The 22,464-nt window shown below is 46.9% G+C and overlaps 2 protein-coding genes across 2 annotated transcripts in view; one reads left to right on the top strand and one right to left on the bottom strand.

The window, feature by feature from the left end:
* CDKL5 (cyclin dependent kinase like 5) overlaps positions 1-18,136 on the top strand; it is a 228,186-nt gene extending 210,050 nt beyond the window's left edge. The window contains exons 19-21 of the mRNA XM_023199004.1: positions 10,062-10,145; positions 14,785-14,967; positions 17,779-18,136. Of these exons, the coding sequence (XP_023054772.1) occupies positions 10,062-10,145; positions 14,785-14,967; positions 17,779-17,882 (371 nt within the window). The 3' untranslated portion in view covers positions 17,883-18,136. The remainder of the gene's footprint in view (positions 1-10,061; positions 10,146-14,784; positions 14,968-17,778) is intronic.
* RS1 (retinoschisin 1) overlaps positions 3,731-22,464 on the bottom strand; it is a 30,749-nt gene continuing 12,015 nt past the window's right edge. Inside the window, exons 2-6 of the mRNA XM_023199005.2 lie at positions 21,947-21,972; positions 20,959-21,064; positions 11,237-11,378; positions 8,494-8,689; positions 3,731-6,207 (exon numbers count right to left, since the gene is read on the bottom strand). Of these exons, the coding sequence (XP_023054773.1) occupies positions 6,055-6,207; positions 8,494-8,689; positions 11,237-11,378; positions 20,959-21,064; positions 21,947-21,972 (623 nt within the window). The 3' untranslated portion in view covers positions 3,731-6,054. The remainder of the gene's footprint in view (positions 6,208-8,493; positions 8,690-11,236; positions 11,379-20,958; positions 21,065-21,946; positions 21,973-22,464) is intronic.

Raw genomic sequence — 22,464 nt, 5'->3', positions numbered from 1 at the left:
CTTATAGAAACAGGCCATGGTTTACTAACCCCTGTTTTAGGTCCTCAGTTTCATCATTTAAGGTAAGACCAACCAAGTACATGTTCAATCAGGAGGGAAAGAACTTAGCTTTTGTGGTAACTTACATATAAAACATTCTCCAGCTTTCTTTGTCTTTCTAAACAAAGGGTAGGAGCTGAAAGTCAGTGCTTTCCATTCTTAAAAGTACTGTGTCAACCAGTTCTTCACTCTGTCTCTTTAAGTGACATGGAAACTTGTGGCCTGTGCTTTCAACTATAATCTTATCACGACTGAATCAAAGTATTTGGTGCTTATACTTTTTAATGTTCATAGCACTTACTGTGGCCAGGCACAATGCCCAAGTGTTTTGCTTTTTTATTGTTATTTTCACAACAACCCAGTGAAACAGGTACTATTATTATCCCCTTTTCGTAAATGAGGAAACAGATTTTCATACTTGACATTAACCTGTCCAGGGTCACCCAGTTTGGAAGTGGCAGGGCCAGGATTTGAGGCCGAATATGTTCATTGTAAAGCCCATATACCCTTAAAAGTCACTGCACCTCCATGTATGGAAACTGACATGGAGTGGAATGGTGGTCACAATCAGAGTTGTTTCCCTTTAGTAATTCAGGTTTATTCAAGTAACTCCAAGGTTTAAATTTTTAAAAACAGTTTCCAATACAGAGTATATTAAAAACTTTGTCTAAAGTTTACTCTAGGTGCAGAGATAAAGACAACTTAGTCGAGTGAAGGAAAGGGTAACAGACTTAGAAATGGCTAGGAAATGGCTATCTACACTTATGGAATAAGTGTACTAATTAGAGCAGGTAACAAGTCCCCACAATGTGTAACATATTCTTCTCTGAAAGCTCGCAACAATTTATGTGCCACCTTCCATCCCCTTTCCCAGCAGATGGTAATTGATGTGATTTGAGAATAGAACACTTCATTGAAACAAGTCGCTGGAGGTCCTCTGGGGATGCGGCTTAAAAGTCCAGGATCAGGCCAGGCGCAGCGGCTCACGCCTGTAATCCCAGCACTGTGGGAGGCTGAGATGGGCAGATCACCTGAAGTCAGGAATTCGAGACCAGCCTGGCCAACATGGAGAAACCCCATCTGTACCAAAAATACAAAAATTAGGGCCGGGCGGTGGCTCACGCCTGTAATCCCAGCACTGTGGGAGGCTGAGACGGGCAGATCACCTCAAGTCAGGAGTTCGAGACCAGCCTGGCCAACATGATGGAACCCCATCTCTACTAAAAATACAAAAATTGGGTGTGGTGGTACGTGCCTGTAATCCCAGCTGCTTGGGAGGCTGAGGCAGGAGAATCACTTGAACCCGAAAGGTGGAGGTTGCAGTGAGCTGAGATCACGCCACTGCACTCCAGCCTGGCAACAGAGCGAGACGACTTATAAAAAAAAAAAAAAAATTTAAATTCCTGGCGGGCGTGGTGGTGCGTGCCTTTTATCCCAGCCGCCCGGGTGGCTAAGGCAGGAGAATCACTTGAACCCAAAAGGCGGAGGTTGCAGTGAGCCAAGATCACACCACTGCACTCCAGCCTGGACGACACAGTGAGATGCCATTTCATAAATAAATAAATAAATAAATCCCCAGGATATAGAGTCCGGTTGCCTGGGTGGAGTCTTGGCTCCATCTCCTACATCTCGTGTGACTTGAAGCAAGGCACTTCACTTCACTATGCCTCAGTTTCCTTATTTTTAAATGGAGGTAATCATAGTACCTACCTCAGTGTTGTTGTGAAGATTTAATGAGATAATAACCTGCAGAGCACTTGACAGAGACTCAAGAAATATGAGCTCTTATAACATTATTGCTATTATAAAACATTGCTATTGCTTCTGCCCCAATTGGCAGTTTCAGAAAATTGAGAAGGAACATCACTGAATCTTTAATGCCAGTTACACAGAGCTCAGTAGGTGTCCGCAAAGCCATTTAGATGCATGTAGCTTACTTAATCTTCTTATCAGCCCTGTAAGGTTGGACTTAAGAATGACCCATCATGGAACTACTCTTGGGACCACAGGGGAAGTGACAGTCCTTGTAAGCTGTTTGTCAGTGGGCCTTAGCAACCAAGCCCCAAGTGGACAGAAAGACGGGGTTCTGTGAGCATCCATTCCAAGGGTCACTTTAGGGGTTCAATCTTCTGGGCTCTGAGAATGGATTCATAGCAGTACCTCTATCTGGGAAATACCTTTGCTTTGTCCAAGTAACCTCCTCCCACACAGAGTACCCGAATCAACTCAGATTTTTTTTTCTTAATATTGGCAACACTTAATGCTACTTCTTTGTTCGTAACATTTCATTTAATTATTTAAAAATCTGCAAATGTTGTGTATATTTTACTGCAATTTTTAAACAATCTCCAGTGTAGACTGCGCTCTAGCATTTCTAAAAATAAAAGTAAATATGTTAAAATAAGGTAAGAGTGAGTTTTTCCTACATTATATATAATTTTTAATTGAAAGTTTCCCCCACAAAAGAAATGATACTGCAAGCATAGTTTGTGTGTTTGACAGCAAGATTCTATTAGGCTTCAGATTTCCCTCAATAAAAGTTTTTATGTTTATACATTCTGTCATATGAATTGAATGAAGTAAATAGTATGCTGTTGTAAGCAAATTACCTGCAGATAAATGTCCTACGAATCATATATCTTACTGTGTATTAAATTCTGAAGTTTTGAGCAGTTTTCAATGTGAAATCCCAGCTGGCTTCTTTGCAATGACGGACAAGTTAGTTATAATTCATATGGAAATTCAAGGAACCCAGAATAGCCAAAACAATCCTGAAGAGCAAAGTTGGAGGACTCATATGCCCCAATTTCAAAACTTACTACAAAGCTACAATAATGAAGAAAATGAGATAATAGAATTTGGGTTCCAGAAATAAACCCTCTCAATTCATGGTCAATTGTTTTTTGACAAGGGTGCCAAAATTATTCAATGGAGGAAAGAACAGTCTTTTCAGCAAACAGTGGTGGGACAACTGGATATCCACATGCAAAAGAATGAAGTTGGACTCCTATTTCACACCATATACAAAAATTAACTCAAAATGGATCAAAGATCTAACTGTAAGAGGCAGAACTATAAAACTCTTAGAAGAAAATATAGGGGTAAATCTTCCTGACCTTGGATTTGGCAGTGGTTTCTCAGACATGACACCAAAAGCACAAGCAAAGAGAAAAAGAAATTGGACTTCATCAAAGGTTTAAAATTTTGTGCTTCAGAGGACGCTATCAAGAGAGTTAAAAAGATCCACAGAATGGGAGAAAATATTTGCAATTCATCTCCAATAAGGGAATTATACCTAGAATATACAAAGAATTCTTAAACTCAGTAAGTTGTAAGCCGATTTAAAATGGGCAGAGGATCTGAAAGAACGTTTCTCCAAAGATGTACAAATGGCCAGTAAACACATGAAAAGATGCTCAACATCATTAGTCACTAGGGAAATGCAAATCAAAACCACAGTTGAGATGCAACTTCACACATTATAGGTATAGTCAAAGACAGACAGTACCAAGTGTTGCTGAGGATGTGGAGAAAGTGGAAACCTCCTACATTGCTGGTGGAAATGTAAAATGATGCAGCCACTTGGGATAATAGTTCCTCCAAAGATTAAACAAGAGTGTGTGTCCCAGCAGTTTTACTCCTAGGTGTATACCCAAGATAAATGAAAACATACATCTGCACAAAAACTTACACACAAATGTTCGTAGCAGCATTATTCATAATTGCTAAAGAGTGGAAACCCAAATCTCCATCGATGGATGAATGGATAAATAACAATGTGCTCTTGACATTGATACTGAACAATGATGTTCAGCAATAAAAAGGAGTGATGTAGTGATACACATGTTACAACGTGGATGAACTTTAAAACACTATGCTAAGTTAAAGAAGCCAGTCACGAAATACCACATACTATATGATTTCATTTATGTAAAACGTCCAGAATTGGCCAATCTGTAGAGATAGTCGATTTGTGGTTGCAGAGGGCTTGTGGTGGCCGATGGGTTGGGGAGTGATGGCGGATGGGTGCAGGATTTCTCTTTGGGGTGATAAATTTTCTAAAATTGATCTAGTGATAATGGTTGCACAACTCTGAATATACCAAAAGTCATCAAATTGTACACTTTAAGTGGATACAAACTGTATATGAACTTAATCTCAATAAAGCCGTGACAAGAGTTTCCAACATGAACAATTATTTGGAGAGCCTTTCTCCCTGCCTGTTTCCTCCTCTCCTTTTTCCCTGAACTGCACTGTCTCAACTCCTGTGTTTGATGTGCCCTTAACTCTTAGGATACTGCCATTTTGTCTGACAGTCCATGTCGTGACCAAAGTTAATTCACCTTTCCAAATAAGGGTCTCTGTTCAGGCGTTTCTATCCAAAAATAGATTTGTCCTGTGTCCTAAGGCCAGGGATGCGTTCTCCCCCCCCCCCCGACCCCCCCGCCGCCGCCCCAACACCCTGTGTGATATGTTTATATCTGAGAGAAGATTGGGCAGGGAAAAGCATTTTCCGAAGTTCAAGCATACAGCATGGGGACTAGAAAGATGCTGGGTTGGATATAAAATAATTGAGCCCCCAAAGCGTCAAGGAGGATGTTTGGGGCTTTTAGAAGGCTGCCTGTTCACAGAAAAGGTGAATACGTTGTCCAGGACTGTGTTAGCGCGAGTCTAATCACTTGGCTTGGCATTTGAAAACGAAAAGTAACTCGAAAATGAGCTGCTAGCGGAGACTACCCTGTGTCTGGGGCCAGGACAGTCTTTAGAGCAGCCTCATTCTCTGATTCCACCACCTCCTCTCCATATACCGCTCCTGCCCCTCCCCCGTGTTTAACAGCCTCTTCCTGGGAGGGGCCTGGAATCTCAGGCTGGGCTGTAAGTGGCCAATGAGGCCTCCCAATCTAAGGCGCCGCCTCCGGGAACGGAAAGCCAGGTCCCTTCCTTCCCAGAGAGCTTTTCAGGAGCAGGCGCAGTTTGCGTCTTGCAAGGCAGAGGGTGGAAGGGCGAGAATCTTTCAGGGAAAAGCCACATGGTCCTTTTTATGATGTGAGTCCTTCCCAGTTCCTGCGAAGCATGTAGCCAACTAATGAGCCTCCTCTGAGTAGCCAGTGGTAGCTCCTGGGCCAGCTGTTCTCGAACTACGTTTGGTTTGCTGGGAAATGGTAGCCCTAGGTAAAGGGCAATGGTACTGTGTTGTGGTCATTTGGGGTCCCTACGTATACTTGGACGCGCAGCCTGTCCTGTGTGATCACCTAAATGGTGACCACAGACACAGGGAATTTGCTGGAATGGATTGCAGAATGGAGCTGCGTGTATTGGGCACTCTGGACCCTCCCGAATCCCTGTGTTCATGAGGGTGGAAGCCCAGACCCGCCTTGAAGGTGAGAACTGCGAGCACAGGAAACCCCTACCTTGGGCTTTTGGTCATCTGTCACGTATAGCCTCTCAGGACACTGGGATTCTCACCCACCACACTCATCCCTGCAATTCAGTCACCCTTGAGAGCCTCAGCTGCCTCCCCGGGGCTCTGAAGTCCTCTTTGGCGATGATTTAGTGGAAAGTTAACTAGGAGGAACTGCTCCCTTCTGCATTCAAAGCCAGGCTTTAGGAAGCTGTATGTTTTTGTCTTGAATGTGGTAAAGCACAGGAATTTTCAAATTATCAGGACTGCTTTGTGTTCCCCTGAGACTGCACCTTTCACAGTGTCACTGAGACAAAAAATGAGCAGAAAATTACCCCTGCTACTTAGGCTTTTGTAAGAAAATTGGTTTTCGGGACGTTTTCTTTGTTCTGACTTTCTCTGGCCCTGACTGGGGAATAAGTTCATTTTTATTTCATTGAAATCAGAAAGCTATATCTTAAAAAAAAAAAAAAAAAAAAAAAATCTACCCAGCACTGCAGTTAAAATTGCTTTGCAAAATATAGCCCTGTTCATCCCAGTGGTGTGTGAGGGGGTCCCCTACGGCCCCGCTCTGCGCCGGTCACCCCCCAGCAGGCGCCAAGCTGAGGCAGGCATCAGGCACACTTGCTGACGCACTCCAGCAGCTCCATCCGGATGGCAATGCGGACGTGCCAGCCCAGCGGGATGAGGCGAATGAAGCGGGAGATGATGGGGGGCCGCAGCAGGTTCTGAACCGTGGAGGTGCGGTCCGAGTTGCCATAGAAAACCTAGAGAGATGGAGGAAATCGTGTCACCATCACATCGGGGGAGGGAAAAGGAAGAAGGGTTCCTTTCTGGAGCTAGCCCCAACTTTTAACTATAGAAATGATTAGAAAGTGGTTAAAGCACAGAGAGTTTGCGGGTGCCCTCCAAAATCTGACCTTGAGTAATTGTCATCACACCTACTTTCTCGGAACATCTGGCACTGCACCATCCAATAGGGTGGCCACTAGCCAATATGTCTGTTTACACTTCAATTAATTAAAATTAGATAAAAAATTCAGTTCCTCGGTCACATGAACCACATTTCAAGTGGCCGCCATATTGGACAGTGCAGATGTGAACATTTTCATCATCACAGAAAGCTCTACTGGAGGGCACTGCTACAAAATGCCTCTTGACTCATCGCTTTTGAGTTTTTATCCTTTGCATTTTGACATTTTGAAAAGGCCCACATCACACTTACATGTTCCAAAGGTATCCAAAGTAGGGCTCAAGTGAAAACCCGTGCTTGGCTCAGGAGTTGTAAGCCAAAACGTAAATGTGTGTTCCTATTTTGATACAAGTGACGAGTACCTTTTCAACTTGGAAAATGTTTTCTTAAAAAAACATAAAAACTTGGCCAGGCGCAGTGGCTCACGCCTGTAATCCCAGCACTTTGGGAGGCGGAGGCGGGCAGATCGTTTGAGGTCAGGAGTTCGAGACCAGCCTGGCCAACACAGTGAAACCCCGTTTCTACTAAAAATACAAAAAAAGTAGCCAGGTGCGGTAGCGGGCGCCTATAATCCCAGCTACTCTGGAGGCAGAGGCAGGAGAATTACTTGAACCCGGGAGGTGGAGGTTGCAGTGAGCTGAGATCATGCCATTGCACTCCAGCCTGTGCAACAGAGCGAGACTCCATCTCAAAAACAAAACAAAACAAAAAGACATACAAACTCGAAGATTCTGGAAAGGGGAGGTGGTGCCAGAGTAAAGAGAAAGGGGATTTGCTTAATGTTTTTAAGGATGTAACGTAAAAACATGCTGCGGATGTTTGACGCTATTTCCAAAGAAATCATTCTTTGCCCTCTTACCAAAGTCATGGTGCTCTGCCTGATGCCACTAAGACATTTCATTTCCTTCTGGGATTATCTCCTGAAAATACCTGGCTGTTGCATTTGGCCCCATCCATCCACAAAAAGGGAAGGGCCTGGTCTGCCATGTTCTTGCCTTTCTCCGCAGTGGCACTGCCCCACACCGCCTTCTCTATTGCAGTTTGTCTTTGAGCCTATTCAAGTCAAGAGCCAGGTAAAGAGAGGGGAGGGTGGAACAGGCTCCACCCGATTGCACAAGTGCAGGGGTTAAGTGCCCCTTTGCAAAGAACCTTCAAGGCCTTCAGAAGCACAGGGCTTGAAAAACTTCTCATGTCTTTTGGAGAAGCCAGCTAATAAGAATAAAAATGAAATGACCAAGTATCAAGATGGTTTTTCCTATTGTGTTCAATAGGAACACAACCCATGAACGTCCTTGAAACAACCCATGAATGTCTTGCTGTATAAATTGTCATCAGAGACTTACAAAGCCTTCTGAATCTCAGCTGTACACGTCTACTTAACCTGATTAAATGTCAAAATTAGCCTGGGGAACTCCTTACTCTTAGGCAAAAGGATGTTTAACATTTCCAAAGAGCTAGTGAGTTTTTAATTCATTTTTATTCATAGCAAATATATATATAGTCAGAAGTCTACTGTGTTTAGTCTATGGTGAAGAAGACTTCGGTCTCAATCCACAAAGATTAATAGGATGTAGAGTTGCCCAAAGGTTTAAGTTCCTCTGTGTTTGTGCTGGTGAAGTCCTTTTAACCATTTAGCTAATGGGTAACTTGCTAGGTTCTCAAAAGGCTCCCCTCTGTCAGTCTCAAACAATAGGAGAGGCCGTATCTTTATAAACGGACGATTCTCTACCCACATCAATAACATCAGACAACACCCCTGAAGCAAAGTGCGTTCAATGATCCAGTGAGTTGAAATAGTCCAAATGGTCAGTCTTAAGAATTCAGGCAACTGCATACTGATACGGAAACTCAGACAAATTTTTCTTTGCACTTAAGAGTAGCACTCATTTGCAAACAAACTGTGCTGGGAACCAAGGCCAGCCCAGGAAAGAGAGCACAGCGCATTGTGGGGGAAAGCGCAGATGACCCACCATGCCGCGGAGTCAGTGCTCTGACAGAGGGCAGTGACAGGAGTGCAGGGACAGGAGGGGAAGTCCCAGAGGGTGTGAGCTGAAGGTGGTTTGGGATAAGCCCAACTTACCCGGTTATTTCCAGTCTGGTCCTTATAGTAAATCCAGTTCAGGCGCTCATCGGTCCTGTACTGCACGCTGTACTTGGTCATCCACTCATCGATGTCACAGCGCCCCTGGGTAAGGATCCCTGAAATCACCTTGATCTCCTTCAGATCTATCTGTAACCACTGGCTACTGTCCTGGAACTTGGAGAGCCAGGCGCACCTGCCGAGAACATACCAAGTCACCGGGAGACTTCCCCTGTGCGTGTCTGCAAAAAGCCGGCAGGTGCTGGCTTTCAAGGGGATGCCAACATCCGAAGAGCCCCCTGCCAAGCTCGGGCAGTCTGGGCTGTAGTCGGAGCCTTATCTCCTAGGAATGTCCGGCTTCTGTTGTACTTAACTTGCATCTCATTCTCCCTCTCCCTGCATCTCCACCTCCCGAGAAAAACTTTCCAGATTAATTTGTCAAAGAAATGCCTCAGAGTGTGGCTGAAATTGCCTTTGGGAGCAGTTGAACATGTCTGTCTGCAAAACATGCAGGTGCATGGCTGTTAGACCACCAGCCCCTGCCCTCTGCATGCGTCTCCCGGGATGATTCTTTCTGCACATTTCACTCTCTTCACACCTATTTGTGTTTCCCTCAGATGGTGACATCCTGCCTCATGCAGAGCACTGACCCATGTGCATCTAGAAGGGCTTTGACAAGCGTCAAGCCAGATAACCGTTGAAGCAACTAATTTGTTTATTTTAGCTACATTCCTCATAAATTGTGGAAACCTATAGTAGTCCCCCCCGCCGCCTCCTTTTTTCCCTTTAATGTGTATTTTAATTAACTTTGTAGGACTTAAGCCCTGGGCCACCTTCCCTTCTTTTTCCAGACTTACTCCTTGGGTGGCTCCTGACTTTTCACTTCTATCCCAGACCTTTCCTAAATCCCAAATCCAGAGAGTTCAGTTGCCAGCTAGAGGACTTCTGTATGCCTCTCAGCATCTCAGATGAAGCACATCCCAATGTGAGCCCCTAAGTGCCCCCACCCCATCCCGCTTTCAGACCCCACGTCTCTGAGTAAACCCCATCCTCGCATGCGTCCATGTTGGCCACCTGAGAACCATCCTGAGCCCCTCCTCTCCACCTCCAGTGCCCAATCCATCTATCGGCTCCATCTCCAAGCGCCTCAAATTCCTCTACTTCTGTCGGTCTCCACCGCCACCACTCTAGCCCATGCCCCCTCCTTTCTTGCCACACCTCAACTACTCTCCCTGGATTGCTCTGGCCCCACAGGAACCAGAGAACTTAAAACACAAATGTGCTTGCAATCGTCTTCGACTTAGAAATCTTTATCCGGCAGAGTCTGCTAATCATCACCCGATACTCCCTTCCCATCCTCATTTGGTAATAGAACCCCTGAGTTTCATCTGGGCAAACGGCTGTCTAGCTAAGATGACATTGCTTAGTCTCCCTTGCAACTAGGTGGGGCCCCCTAACCAAACTCTGGTCAATGGGATGTGGGCAGAAGTGGCCAATAGAATATGTGTGTGTTCTTAAAGGCAAATCATGCACGCTCTGCTGCTCTTTTGTTTCTCCCCACCAACTAGAATGTGGACGTGATGGTAGAAGAGAGAGACACCATTCTGGACCCCAACATAGACGCTTCATGTTAAGGACGACAGAACAACAAGGTAGAGTCTGGGCCCCTCATGCCATCAAGCTGCCATAACGACCCTAGACTGCTGAATGAAACTTTTTCTTTCTGAGACAGTGTTGCTCTGTTGCCCAGGCTGGTGTACAGTGGCACACAATCTCAGCTCACTGCAACCTCTGCCTCCCAGGTTCAAGCAATTCTTCTGTCTCAGCCTCCCAAGTAGCTGGGATTATAGCCACCCGCCACCATGCCCAGCTAATTTTTACATTTTTCGTAGAGATGAGGTTTCACCATGTTGACTAGGCTGGTCTTGAACGCCTGACCTCAGGTAATCTGCCCACCTCGGCTTCCCAAAGTGCTAGGATTACAGGCGTAAGCCACTGTGCCTGACTGATGAATGAAACTTTTAAGTGAGCAAGAAACACATTGCTATATTAAGTCACCATACTTTGGTGCTCTTTGTTACAATAGCACGAATCTGTATGCTAATTAATATGCACTCAGGGTCCTCCCATTATCCCTACAGTACGGACCAGTCACTAACATGGCTTCTAAGGTTCTGCACCATCTGACCTCTGCCTGCCTCTCCACCTTGTCTCACCTGTGCTTCAGCCTTGCTGCCCTCTTTATGTTCCCCATCTACACCCTGCAGGTATCATCCCAACTCAGGGCTTTTGCACCTGCTGTACCCCACGCCTCTTCCCCTCCCTCACCTGGCCAACTTCAAGTCACAGGTCAAATATGTTTTCCTTAGAAAACCTTCCCTGGCTGCATGGATGAGGTCTTTCTTCCTTCATCTCTCCCGCAGCACTCATGAGTACATTCTGTGTCATTTGTTTATTAGAGAGACCTATTTTTTTTTTTCTTTTTTGAGACAGGGTCTCACTCTGTCGCCCAGGCTATAGTGCAGTGGTGTGATCTCGGCTCACTGTAACCTCCGCTTCCCAGGTTCAAGCAATTCCCCTGCCTCAGCCTCCTGAATAGCTGGGATTACAGGCACGTGCCACCACACCAGCTAATTTTTTGTATTTTTAGTAGAGATGGGTTTCACTATATTGGCCAGGCTGGTAGAGAGGCCTATTTTTTAAAAAAAAACACATGAAAAAAAATCCCCTGGGCCCTGCTTACCCAAAGCCTTGACTGTTGAGCCGGGCCTTGTTTGCAGTCCACGAGGAATACCAGCCCACATACTGCTCCGGGTTAGAGCAGGTGATCTGGTCTGGTGTGACCTCCCCTGACTCGAAACCCAGGGGCTTGTGATATGGGCATTCTGGGAAAGGAAAAAGAATTCACATTGAAACACATAGCTCAATACTCAACAAGCACCAGGTGACTGAAATAACAAAACAAACCCATCTGCTATGTGCTTCGGAGATGGAGAAGGCTTTACCTGTCTCTGTGGTTCACAATGGTTACAGCTGGGTCTTCAACGGTTCACTACTCATGCGAGAAAGGAATGAAGGATGAAGTAAAGGAATTGCCACAGAGACTCACAGCCTTTGTAAAAGCAGAGGGAAGTGGCTCTATGGCAACTTCACAAGGGGTGTGCAGAATTTTGAGAAATACTTCACCTCCTCCACCAACTTAGAGATCTAAAAACCAAGAGGTGCAGAGTAAAATACCATATTTAAATGCCATACATCTTTATTTCCCCCATTAACACAGACTTAACCATCCTGCCTGATGACGTCAGGTCTCTCATTGTCCTTGGGCAGTAGATGATGCCAATTATAGGGACAAAACCACAGTGAGAGGCAAGAAGGGCGATTATGTATTGAGATATTGAGAGTGACTTCCTACTTGTAAATTGCAGTTTTCTCACCAGTCTAATAAAAAAAAAAAAAAAAAAATGGGTCAAATGTGCCTGGGGGACTGTTGAGTGAGAAACAGCTAAAAGGAACTGCTTTTTCCCAGTGGTAGTAGCCAAAGGTGGTTCTTCTGTGTTAATTGTCTCCTGCTTCCTCTCGTCTGTGTGTCCCCTCACAATAAAAACAGTGTTGAGGTTGGGCGCTGTGGCTCACGCCTGTAATCCCAGCACTTTGAGAGGCCGAGGTGGGCGGATCACGAGGTCAAGAGATCGAGACCATCCTGGCCAACATGGTGAAACCCCGTCTCTACTAAAAATACAAAAATTAGCTGGGCATGGTGGTGTGTGCCTGTGGTTTCAGCTACTTGGGAGGCTGAGGCAGGAGAATCACTTGAACCCAGGAGGCGGAGGTTGCAGTGAGCTGAGGTGGTGCCTGCAGTGGCAGGCACAGTTTTGAGTTACCTGGTCAGAGGCTGCCAATTTTCAACCCAGTATTCATTCATTCTCCCCTTCTTTTTCTTTTTTTTTTTTCTTTTGAGACAGGGTCTCACCCTGTCCTAGGCTGGAATGCAGTAGAGTGCAAGCGATCCTGCCGCCTCAGCCTCCCGAGTAGCTGGGACCACGGGTGCACACCACCACACCCAGCTAATCTTTGTATTTTTTGTAGAGATGGGATTTTGCCATGTTGCCCAGGTTGGTCTCGAACTCCTGGGCTCAAGGGATCCACCCGTCTTAGCTTCCCAAGGCACTGGGGATTACAGATGTGAGCCATCACGCCCAGCCTCTCCTTCTTTTTTACTAAAGAGCTCCCCTTTTATTGGGAGCAGCAATGTAGCCAGCTGAATAAAGGGCCTTTCCCAGCCTCCTTTGCAGTTAGAAGTGCCCACGTGACATAACTTCTGACCAATGAGATATAAAGACTGCCTGCTGGGATTTCTGGTCAGGTTTTGCTTTCCCCTTCTTTCTTCCTGTTGCCTAGACTACGTCTGATGGCTGGTGTGACAGTAGCCATTTTGCACCATGTGGGTAAGGCCAAGAGAACTGCAGAGGCCAAGTGCAGTGGCTCATGCCTGTAATCCCAGTGCTTTGCGAGGATCACTTGAGCCCAGGAGTTCAAGATCAGCCTGGGGCAACATAGGGAGACCCCATCTCATGGCTCACACCTGTAGTTCCAGCTACCAGGGGAGGCTGAGGCAGGAGGATTGCTTGAGCCCAGAAGTCTGTGGCTGCAGTAAGCCATGATCACACCACTGCATTCCAGCCTGGGTGACAGACCCTGTCTCAACAAAACAAAAAACAAAAAAACAAAACAACAAAACAACAAAACAAAACAAAACTGCAGAGACCTCAGCCTTGATAACCTTAAGTATTGTAACTCCTTACCCCTAATTTTTTTTTTTTTTTTTTTTTTTTTTTACCGTGTGAGTTAAAACTCCTAAATCAATAAGCCAGTATTTAGGGGGTCTTGTACTTATAACCAAACCCAGTTCATAACTGAATTTCTACAGAAAACAAATGGCAAATGTATTTTCCTTTTTTTGTTAGAGACCCAGTCTCGCTGTGTCGCACAGGCTGGAGTGCCATGGTGCAGTTATAAGTCTCTGCAACTCTGACTCCTGGGCTCAAGCTCTCCTCCCACCTCATTCTCCTAGTTTTCTGATGATGAGTGATAAACTGCAATTAAGGCAAATCATAGTATTTTCTCCATCTGTAAATGTGAGTTCAGGTTGAAGGGCTGAACGTATTCACTGAGGCACCATTACCTGTAACCATAAAACAAAGGCTGAAGTCTCTGGAGAATTTTTCAAAAGCCAGTAAAGTTGAATGAAACATGCTTGCAGAGATGGCCATGCCCTGTCCCCAGAGGCTAAAAACAGGCCAGCTTCAGGCCTCTGGCCAGGGAGGCTTAACTTCCTTTCTGCCCCAATGCACCAAAGGAATAGGCCCAATCCCACTAGTATGTGCAGCTCTGTGGGGCTGAGGGTGCGGGCACAGAATTTGTAGTTTATTGAGCACTCAAGACTTTGGGAGTCTGTTACGATCATGTCAATTTCCGGGAGAGAGAAGAGGAGCAGTTTGTGGGCCCCTCAATCATGCCTCGTGTGGCGGGCGAAGCATCAGGGGAGCTTATTCAGAATGCAGTGTCCAGGACTCCACCTCAGAGCAACTGCATTTTTAACAAGCTCATTTTGGAAAGTGCACTTTGAAAACCTGGCCTGCCAAGGAAGACATTCTGTGGGCTGGAGATCCGGAGGACTGAGTGCCTGTGGACTGGAGGGCTCCTCCACCCCCGCGACACCCCTCCAGCTGGGAAGACAAGCCCAAGCGATCAGGAGGAGGGGCACAGGACCAGGTGGCAGGGATTTTTCATGGGCAAAATTCTAACCTTGGGTGTCTCTGAGGCCCCTCCACTTTGAGCATTTGATGACTGAACGTCCTTTTTTCTTTCCCCCCCCACTCAGGGCCACCAGTCTGAGGGAGTAGACAGAGGGGAAGGGAAAAAGCCAGTGCTACCTCTCCCAGTCACCTTATTCTTTGCACTTTGCTCTTCTTCGTCTGTTTCCCCTTCACATCTCTTTTGCCATTTCTTCCCAAATAGCCCATCTAACACTTGAGAGCGGTCTGTAGGCCTGCGGGTGTACCTGGCCAGGGCCGACGGCCTTGACAGCCTGGGAGGGCCTGTTGAGGCAGCGGAGAATGTGTGACTCACTGCGATCTAAAGACCCGTGTGTCCAGACGTGGATGCTGTACCTACTCCCCAGGGAAGATGACAATCTCACTGTCACCTTGGCTTTAGCTGGTATCTGGGAGCCGATGCCTGACTCCTGGGCCCCAAGCTTCATTCCACTGCCCTCTGAACATTTTCCAGGAGAAAACTTCCGCCGTGGTGACCCAAAGAAGCCTCACACTCCGTATGTCCCAGACGGAGCCCTTCATCGTCCAACCTCCAGTCCTGCTCCCTGTCCAGTGCTCCAGGTCCGAGGCACTTCCATATTCCCGACACTCCAGGTCCGAGGCACTGATGCTTTCAGCTGCATAACCCAGCAACCCGGTAAGCAGACACTCTAGACTGGTGGGGCTCAGCCTGGGCTGCACCTCGGAATTGCCTGAGGAGCTGTAGAAATGCTGATGTTCCGGCCACAGCCCCAGGGATTCTGACATCATTAGCCTGGGCACTGGGACGAGGCTGCCGGTGATGGTAATGGGCAGTCAAGGTCAAGCAGGCTTGCATCCAGCCAATGACACCTGGGGTAGGGGCCCACCCTCTCAGTGTGTGTGCAGGCCAGCTGCTTAACCTCTCTGGGTCTCAGTCTCCTCATCTGTGAAATGGGGCATGATATAGTACCTGTCTTCATAAAATTGCTGTAAGATTAAGTGAAACTATTTGGAGATTGTAGAATTCGTAGAGCACAGTATCTGGCCAAAAAGCACCAGGTACATGACATTGGTGGAGGTGAATTCGTGAGACTACATTGACACCTTCTTGAATTTTGCATGTTTTTCTGGCAAAGACTCAATAGGGAGGAAGTCCAATGCCCCTCTATCCTACTCTGTTCTGTCCCCATTACCCTCCCCCGCTCCACCACCACACCCCCCGCCCGCCACACCCTCCAGAGAATGAGGCCAGCTTCATGTGACTAATGAATGGTCTCAGCTCTCCTTGCCCCAGGCAGGAGCAAGTGTGTGTGTGTGTGTGTGTGTGTGTGTGTGTGTGTGTGTGTGTGTGAGAGACAGAGAGAGACAGAGAGACAGAGAGACGGATGTGAGAGAGAAACCTTGTCAACAGCATCCCTCAGGTTTATGGACCTGGAAGATCTAGGCCTCACCAGAAATTAGCGCATTGCCCAAGAGAAGGAGGTGACAGCCCCAGCTAAAGTAGCAGGGATGTGGCGAGGGTCTGAGCGCAGCTGGGAGGGACTTGATTCCCCTGAGGGGCTGGACTGGGATGGGTCTGGGAGCCCTGAGCTCTGGGCACGCTCAGAAAACTTGGGAAGGTCCCTCAGACTGAGTTTGGCTCAGAGGGAGAGGAGCCACTCACGAGACATCCGCCTTCCAATGGGGCTGTGGTCAGGCTGCCCTCGCAAGCTCATGGGGGGTTCATGTAGTCTAAAGGGGGAGAAAAGACCTTCAAAAATCCTGTCCGCAGACTCCTCTCAGGCCATTACAAGGGGGCAGTCCGGCTAGATTTCTCCTAACATGGAAAAATAGAAAATGTGACATTTCCCACACTGTGTGTGCCCTGAAGAAGAGCACACTCCAGTTCTTTTATTGTGATTTTTCCTGACTCCTTCTTCTCCTTTCCTCTTCCTTCTGTGGGCCTGGTTGAGCTCTTTTCAGGTCCACATGTGGCCTGCAGGCCTTCCCTGAGGCCATCCCCTCCCCTCCCCACCCCCCCCCCCCTCCCCCCCCCCCACGCCTCAGCCTTCAGATCTCTGCCTGCCCTGAGCCGGCTGAGGGGCCCTGGTGCTACCTCCCCAGCACCCTCCACACCTGTCACGCACCCCTCCTCCTCAGGCGTACTTCACTGCCATCTTCTCTTGCCTGCCTCCCTCTCCATTCTCCCCCCAGCTGAGCAGAATGCCCACAGGTGCTGGGCACTCTCTAGATACTGACTAGACAGATGGATGGAGGGATGAATTAACAAATGCCGCCGGCCCATCTTGGGTGCCCACTGGGGACGAGCATAGGAAATGGCATTTCGAAACAGGCAGCAGAGGCCTCAGGGAAGAAGTAGACGCTGACTGTGACCTCTGGCCTAATCAAAAGAAACCATAAATTGAGTAGATGCTAGAAGGCAACCTCAATAATGTTGTGAAAGAATTAAGGGGCTCCTAGGCTGGGTGCAGCGGCTCACACCTGTAATCCCAGCACTTTGGGAGGCTGAGGAGGGAGGATCACCTGAGGTCAGGAGTTCAAGACCAGCCTGGCCAACACGGTGAAACCCCATCTCTACTAAAAATACAAAAATTAGCCGAGTGCAGTGGTGGGTGCCTGTAATCCCAGCTACTTGGGAAGCTGAGACAGGAGAATCTGTTGAACCCAGGAGGCAGAGGTTGCAGTGAGCCGAGATCGCGCCCCTGCACTCCAGCTTGGGCAACAGAGCCAAAACCTGAGGGGACCCTTATCAGATACACACAGAATATGACCTTCCTGAGTTTTCTGCCCAATGTCACTTTGTTATTGCAGCTATTAGACCTGTCTCTATACTCATTTCACCCTTAGGGAAAAGCCTACATCTTCTGTGGCTCAAATGGCTCTTCTGAGCCATGATGTGATCATTAGATAGATGAAGGCATGTTTGCAATATGTTGCCAGCCCAAGGCTGTGTATATTTCATATTCTAGCCTTTTTACGTTAGTGGCTACTTTCTGGGTTTGTAGGCAGGCTTATAAAGAATGCAGATCTAAAGAAACACAGAATTCAGGGACTTTCTTAACACGAGATTCCACACAGATGTGAAAAGTGTTATGCATAGATATTAGACTTGAATATATGTGACAATATAGTAGAGTACAGGAGAAAATATGTAGAATAATATTTCTGGAAGAATGGTTTATAAGCTCAAACATCATATAGAAGAGAAAATCTAGAATCAAAATGAAGTGTTAGCAAACCAGTGGATTTATTATACTTTGGATAATTTCCCTACCCTATTTTTTGCTCTCAGAGTGCCGGGGTAATCTTGGCTCAACAGTGGAAAAGACAGAGCTTTTAGTATTTTTAATAGCATTAAAGTGAAGATTAGGAGGCCAGAATGCATGTGGCCTTCTGCTCCATGGGGGGCCCGGGCATTAGCCAGAGTGCACCTGCTAGCACCTCCTGGCAGCTCTGAGTGACCCTGCTGTCCTTCTGTGCTTTCCAGGGTTCTCTGTCTTCGCGAGACAGGCTATGAGGGAAGCCCTGATTCACAGGACCCAGACAAACAAAGCTGCGCTCCTGACATACCATGAGAATCTGTGGCACTGACGGGCAAGTGACTTTTGCAAGCCTGTGGCTGGTTCCGATGCCCTGAATCATCTATCTCATGGAGGAACCAATTAACACCAATGAATCAACCATTAACGCTGAGGTTGAATTTTCCTTTCTGAAAATATCTGCGTTGTTAAGAACAAAAACCAGGGCCAGGTGCGGTGGCTCACGCCTGTAATCCCACCACTTTGGGAGGCCGAGCGGGCGGATTGCCTGAGCTCAGGAGTTCGAGACCAGCCTGGGCAACACAGTGAAACCCCGTCTCTACTAAAATACAAAAAAATCAGCTGGGCCTGGCAGTGCGCACCTGTAGTCCCAGCTACTCAGGAGACTGAGGCAGGAGAATTGCTTGAACCTGGGAGGTGGAGGTTGCAGTGAGCCGAGATCACGCTACTGCACTCCAGCCTGGAAGACAGAGTGAGAGTCCGTCTCAAAAAAAGAAAAAAGAAAAAAAAAAAAAAAAAAAACAGTGGAGAGAGGAGAGCACTTAAGCTAAAAGAATTTCTAATTTTTGAACTTCAATCTCATGACAGCTGTGTAGGGGAGACAGCTTTGGGGACCACGGTCAACATCACATCCCTCGAACACATGACTCTTCTCTCCTTTTTTTTTTTTTTTTTTGGGACAGGGTCTCTGTCTGTTGCCCAGGCTGGAGTGCAGTGATATGACTATGGCTCACTGCAGCCTCAACCTCCTAGGCTCAAGCAATCCTCCCACCTTTGCCTCCCGAGTAGCTGGGACTACAAGCACACGCCACCATGCCCCCCATCCAGAGATGGGGTTTTGTCGTGTTGCCCAGGCTGCACATGGCCATTCTTGAAGTGTCAAACTTGATTGGGTCAATGAAGCCAATCCACATAAACAATGTCTTTTCAATTTCTTCTTAGACAGAACTTAGTTGGAATGGAATTCCAGGAGGTCTCATGTCTCTAGTGAAAAGAACATTCGTTACCACTAAATGGTAAATTTCTCTAAGGTGGAGACAATGCCTTCATTTCTGTCTCCTTGTCAGTGCCTGACACATCATAGGCACATGTTGAAAGACGGGTGAATTGAGTTATAAATGGAATGAGGGTGCGTCAATATTGACTGAGTCAATCATACCAACATTTAATGGCTGCATGAGCTCATGCCATGGAGCCTGATGGGATGTCCCATAGGAAAAGCCCATCGGTTTCCTCACGATTGGGACCCTACAGTTCCCTTGGAAAACAAACTTAGTTCAGAAATGACTTCCCCTTCAGAAAATAGGAAAATCCCGCAGTAGAAGCCATTGTACCCTACCCTCCCACACACACATTGCAGTTTGCTTTTTTAATGCAAATTTAATGAAATAATGAAAAGAGCCTCACACACAGACACACAAACCTGTCTCTGGTGAAGCTATTATTAAGCAATTGTGTAAAGTAAATGAAGTGGCACGATACCATCATAACCCTGGAGAGGCAGCAAGGCCAGTTTCATGCAAAACAAGCTCTGAGCATGGAAAGGATTTAAGCATTGCAAATATTTGCAGGGACTGCCCAAGCCTCTGAAAATTGGATCTGTTCACTCCCTCCTCAGAGTGTGAGCTCTTAGGAGGCTGGTAGAAAAGAAACCAACCTTTATTCAACAGTGTGCTAGTACCCCACAGGCTGCTTTAATGCCTCATCTTATTTATTCCTTGTTGACAACCCCGTAGAGCAGAGGTCAACAGACTATGACCCATGGGCCACATCTGGCCCTCTGCTTGTTTTGTAAATAAAGTTTTATTGGAACCCAGCCATGCTTAAGCATTTACATATTGTTTATGACTGCTTTCCAACACAAGGGCAGAATGGACTAGTTGTGACAGACTATTTTGTCCACAAAGCCACAAATATTTCCTTACTCCTCCTTTACAAAGTTTGCTGGGCCCTGTCTTAGACGTAGGCTACATCAGCTGCAGAACAAATTGGCCTGGAAATTTCAGAGGCTCCACAAAACACAGGTTTATTTTTCACTCAGGCGACTGGTCTACCGTGGGTAGGCAGGGGGTTCTGCTCCACGTGATCAGCCTTAGACCAGGTTGCAGGAAAAGCCACTATCTCAACAGGTGGCTTCACAGCAGGAAAGGGAGAGCCAGAGAGTTGAGTGCCAGCCCTTCAGTGCCATTTTGGAAGTGGCCTGCTCACTTTGGCTGGAGCTGTTTGGATGGCACCACCTGATTAATTACAAGGGGACTGGGCAATGGGAGGGAAGCACGTGGCTGTTTGGTGAACAAGCAGTATCCAGACATGGTATTATCATCACCTCCATTGGACAGACAAGGAAAACAGTGGCAGTCCCAGAGTTCAGATGTGACACAGCCAGGATTCCAGCCCTCATCTTCCTGGCTCCAGAGCCTGTGCTCTTTTCAAAATTCCAGGCTGACTAGCATTAATGTCTTTTCTTTCCCGTTTTTTTTTTTTTTTTTTTTTGAGACAGCCTCTTGCTCTGTCATCCAGGCCGGAGTGCAGTGGTACGAGATCACTACTCACTGCAACCTCCACCTCCCAGGTTCAAGCAATGCTCCCACCTCAGCCTCCTGAATAGCTGGGACTACAGGTGCAAGCCACCACACCCGGATAATTTTTGTGTTTTTAGTACAAGGTGTCACCATGTTGCCCAGGTGAATCTCAAACTCCTGAGCTCAAGCAGTCCACCCGCCTCGGTCTCCCAAAGTGCTGGGATTACAGGCGTGGGCCACTGTGCCCGTCCACCCATTGATTTATTTTCAATCAGTCCCATTCATCGATTTCATTGAAAGTTAGGTCCCATCCTACCATCCCAACCTGGAGACATGGAGATCTAGGGAGCTATTTCTGGACACTGACATCACACTATTTGTTGAAGCAGGGACCAGTGTGAGATTCGAAGTTCAGAGGACAACTGGAGAAAACCCACATTAACATAGGCTTAATAATAGTAATAAATAAATACACACAGCTACCATTCATCTTTCATTCTAAAGATGGGGGTAGCGTTCAGGAGGTTAATTCAGCTGAGTGGGAAAAAGGAAGAGAAATGGGGTGTTCCCAATGACTGTTCCATCCCAAGGGCAGGGGATACTCACCTGGTATGCAGTCCAAGGAGGTGGCACCTGCAGACCACAGAGCATTGGGTCCTCCTTGGCAATCACACTTGCATGCTTTTTGGTACCAGGGGTCCTCGCCTTCATCCTGCAGCCAACCAGAGAGGCAGGGCAGAAAAGTCATGGTCAAAGGCAACTGTGGTTGCCACCCCTGGAGTGATCACACTCATTCCTTATGCATCGTCTATAGCAGCTTTGCTGCAATGGCCAAATTGAGCTATTAATCCAGCCTTAATACACACAGCTACCACTCATCTTCGGTTCTAAATAAGTAAATGTCTGCCACCCTGGGCGACCAACTAATAATCTCACAGATACACCCATCTAGAGGGCACCGTTCACCCCATTATAGTGTCTTCGGAAGTTTGGGGAGCCCCAATCCAAGTTTAGACTCTTCATATCCCCTGGAAGTTCCTATGTGGAGATAGATTCAAGATTGTGCCATCTGACTGAAGACCTGCTTTATTTTCATTCTCTCATTCAAACACCAGTCGTGGAGCTTGCCTAGGTCAAATGTGCTACTGCTACCATCACCAAAAAAATACTTTATTTATATTTTTTGAGACAGAGTCTCGCTCTGTCGCCCAGGCTGGAGTGCAGTGGTGTGATCTTGGCTCACTGCAGCCTCTGCCTCCTGGGTTCAAGCGATTCTCTTGCCTCAGCCCCCTGAGTAGCTAGGATTACAGGTGTGTACCACCACACCTGGCTAATTTTTAAAATTTTTAAGTAGAGACAGGGTTTCATCATGTTGGCCAGGCTGGTCTCGAACTCCTGACCTCAAGTGATCTGCCTGCCTCCGCCTCCCAAAGTGCTGGGATTACAGGCATGAGCCACCATGCCCAGCCAAAATGTATTTCAAAATACATTTAAAAACAAACAAACAAAGTGATAGTCCTGTACGTTATTTCTGGTTGGGAAAATTTTCAAAAGCACTATGCCTGTACATTCCAGCCTCCTTACTGTTACATACCTCGGTAGACGATAATCCCAATGTGGCTAAAGCAAAAGGATGAGACAGAAAAAATCGAATTAATAAAAGAGAAATCCAACAGCATCACTCGTTACATGGAAAAGTGAAATAGAAATAGTCACATGAAAGCTACCAACACCCCTTCTGGAAGAAGTCATGGTAAGTGAATATCTGCCAGGAAAAACATCCCCAGATGCTAAGAAGCTGGGGACAGTAAAATTAAACAGAAAGAACAAGATCATCATTATTGGCCGGGCACAGTGACTCATACCTGTAATCCCAGCACTTTGGGAGGCCGAGGCGGGCCTATCACTTAGGCCAGGAGTTCGAGACCAGCCTGGGCACCATGACAAAACCCCATCTCTACAAAAAAATACAAAAATCAGCCAGGCATGGTGGCACATGCCTGTAATCCCAGCTACTTGGGAGGCTGAGGCACGAGAATCGTTTGAACCCAGGAGGCGGAGGTTGCGCCACTGCACTCCAGTCTGGGTGACAGAGCGAGACTCTGTCTCAAA

Source organism: Piliocolobus tephrosceles, chromosome Y, assembly GCF_002776525.5.
Source record: "Piliocolobus tephrosceles isolate RC106 chromosome Y, ASM277652v3, whole genome shotgun sequence".
Lineage (NCBI taxonomy): Eukaryota > Metazoa > Chordata > Mammalia > Primates > Cercopithecidae > Piliocolobus > Piliocolobus tephrosceles.
This window is presented reverse-complemented; position numbering and strand designations above follow the sequence as displayed.